The sequence below is a fragment of the Eimeria tenella genome, genomic scaffold, assembly GCF_000499545.2.
Source record: "Eimeria tenella Houghton genomic scaffold, Eth_scaff3825, whole genome shotgun sequence".
NCBI classification, from domain to species: Eukaryota; Apicomplexa; class Conoidasida; order Eucoccidiorida; family Eimeriidae; genus Eimeria; species Eimeria tenella.
Window position 1 is genome coordinate 1 of NW_013544748.1, and position 2642 is coordinate 2642.

At 61.3% G+C, this 2642-nt stretch overlaps 1 protein-coding gene across 1 annotated transcript; it reads right to left on the reverse strand.

Annotated features, from left to right (window-relative positions):
• Window positions 1-57: 57 nt before the first annotated feature.
• On the reverse strand, window positions 58-2559 carry ETH_00039480 (uncharacterized protein; the record flags this gene model as incomplete). Its single annotated transcript, XM_013379701.1, has 2 exons — window positions 58-661; window positions 1068-2559. Coding segments are annotated over 2 exons (2096 nt in total), but the record flags the coding sequence as incomplete, so codon positions are not given.
• Window positions 2560-2642: the final 83 nt, after the last annotated feature.

Below are 2642 nucleotides of genomic sequence, written 5' to 3' on the forward strand. Positions count from 1 at the left end.
TGCTGCTGCTGCTGCAGCTGCTGCTGCTGCTGCTGCAGCTGCTGCTGCTGCTGCAGCGTCTCGTTCCAGCTGCTGAGGGCTAAAAGCAGGGGCCCCATGTGGGCCTTCAGTTTGCCAGCGGGGCGAAAGTCTGATAAGAAGACCCGCAGCAGCAGCAGCAGCGCGTCGCGCAGAGCGCGCGCCCAGCAATCTCCCTCTTGCTGCTGCTGCTGCTGCTGCAGCTGCTGCTGCTGCTGCGTATCTCTGAGGAAGAAGGGGTTTGCTGGCAGCAAGGACTCCTGCGGCGCGAGGCGAACGACCAAGAGGAAGTAGAGAGCGTCAGGAAGCGTAGCGGAGTGCTGCAGCAGCGAAAGCGCCCTTGCTGCTGCTGCTGCTGCTGTTGCTGCTGCTGCTGCTGCTTGAGTCTGTCGAGACACAGAAGGCCCTCTTGGGCTGTAAAAAGGAGAGACCTGCAGCACCTCTTCGTTCTGCTGCTCCCCATGGAGTGTGGCTGCGTCTGCTGCTGCTGCTGCTGGTGCCGCTGCTGCTGCTGCTGCTGCTGCAGTTACAGACACCAGGAAATGCAGCAAGGCAGCAACCAGCTGCAGCGGCAGCTCGGGCAGCAGCAGCGGCGCCACAAACTCTTCCAGCGACTCCTTCGAACTCAGCCCAGGCAAAGCTCCTGCAGCAGCAGCAGCAGCAGCAGTAGCAGAAGCAACAGCAGCAGCAGCCCGAAAATGCTGTCAGGACACTCGGCAAAAGTTTCACAACTGCAGCAGCATCAGAATAAGCAGCAGAAGGGACGATAACTTATAGATCTACAACTGCAGCAACAGCAGTAGCAGCTCCTCAGTTGCTGCTGCTGCTGCTGCTGCTGCTGCTGTTGTCTCTAGAGACAGTCGAAACTGCACTAAAGCCTCAAGGGGACCCCTCTAGGAAACTCCACTTGCGGGGCCCCAGGGGGCCCCAGAGGGCCCCCCAAGGGGCCCCTTCAGGGGGCCCTGAGGGGCCCCTTTAGGACCCCCTTGGGGGCTCCCAGAGAGCACTCAAAGGGTACAGTGTTTGCTGCGGAGGCAGAGATGGCTTACCTGCTGCTGCAGTCGAAAAAATGGGGCCTAGGGCTCGTCGGTCTGCTGCTGCTGCTGCTGCTGCTGCGCCCAGACACTCCAGCTGGGCAGAGAGCAGCAGCACATCAACGGGGCTGAGGGCAGAGCGCCAGCGGCCAGCAGCATCAGCAGCAGCAGCAGCAGCTCCTGCGAGCCTTCTGCTGGAGCTGCTGCTGTTGCTGCTGCGCTGCAGCAGCTGCTGCAGCCGAGGCCTCAGAGAAGCAGCAAGGGCTCCAATGAGCTGCAGCAGCAGAGGCCGTTCCAGATTGGCGTCTACGGTGTGCTGCAGCAGCAGCAGGACGCAGCAAAGAAGGCGCGGCGGCAGCTTCTGCTGCCGACTCCTGCTGCTGCTGCTGCTGCTGCTGCTTAGTGAATTACAGACGGAATCCACAAGAGCAGCAACAACTCCAGCTTCCTGCAGCCTTAGCCGCAGCAGGGCCTCCCCTGTTTGCAGCAGCAGCAGCCCTGGGGCCCCTCTAAGCTCGCTTCTGCAGCGGGGCGTCAGCAGCAAAATTTCTTGCCTAGCAGCTACGCACCGAAGCAGGAACTGCAGCAACTGCGTGCAGACAAACAAGCAGCAGCAGCAGCAGCAGCAGCTTGTCTCAGAGACAGCAGCAGATGACCTAGTTGACCAGTTCCCCCTCCCGCTATTATACAGTAAAAGAGACCCCCAGCAAACCTCTTGCGTGCTGCTGCTGCTGCTGCCGCTGATGTGGCTACTGGTGCGGCATTTGCTGCTGCGGTGGTGCTGCTGTGCTGCTGGGCTAGAATTGAGTACCAGGCTCAGCAGGGTTTGCTGCAGAGAGCAGAGGCGCCAAAGGGCACTAACTGCAGCAACAACTGCCCCAAACGGCAAAGCAGCAGCAGCAGCAGCAGCAGCAGCAAGCCCATCAGCTGTGCATGTAGATGCCGCCGACAGCAGCTGCAGCAGCAGCAGCACGCGGTGCAGCAGTAGGTTGCCGCAGCTACGCCCACAGCTGCTGAGACTGAGGAAGGACCGCAAGTCCCCCAGGTAAGCCTCTTGCTGCTGCTGCTGCTGCTGCTGCTGCTGCAGCAAGGGCTGAGGCTTCTGCTGTGCCCTCTGCGCACCCACAGCAGCAACATAGTTGAGCAAAGACGCAGCAGCAGCGCCGTGAAGAAGACACTCCAGCGCATTCACCAGGTGCGCCGGCAGCAGGGTCGGCTTCTTGCTGCTGCTGCTGCTGCTGCTGCTGCTGCTGCTGTCTGGGTAGGGGATGAAGCGCGTCCATGCTGCTGCAGTTGCTGCAGTTGGGTGCCCCGCAAACAGCAGAAGCAGCAGCTCGCCCAGCGTGTGCAGCAAACAGCTGTTGCGGAACTCCTCGCGATTTTGCTGCAGCACCAGAGCCTCGTTTTGCCCTGCAAAGCCCTGCTGCTGCTGCTGCTGCTGCAGCCATCTGTGGCTGCCTTCTACTGCTGGTGCTGCTGCTGCTGCTGCTGCAGAGTGCACTGACAGCTGAGAAGCATTCAAAGGGCTGCTGCAGCAGCTGCTGGGCGGCCGCTGCTGCTGCTGCTGCCGATAGAACTGTGGGGAGGGGG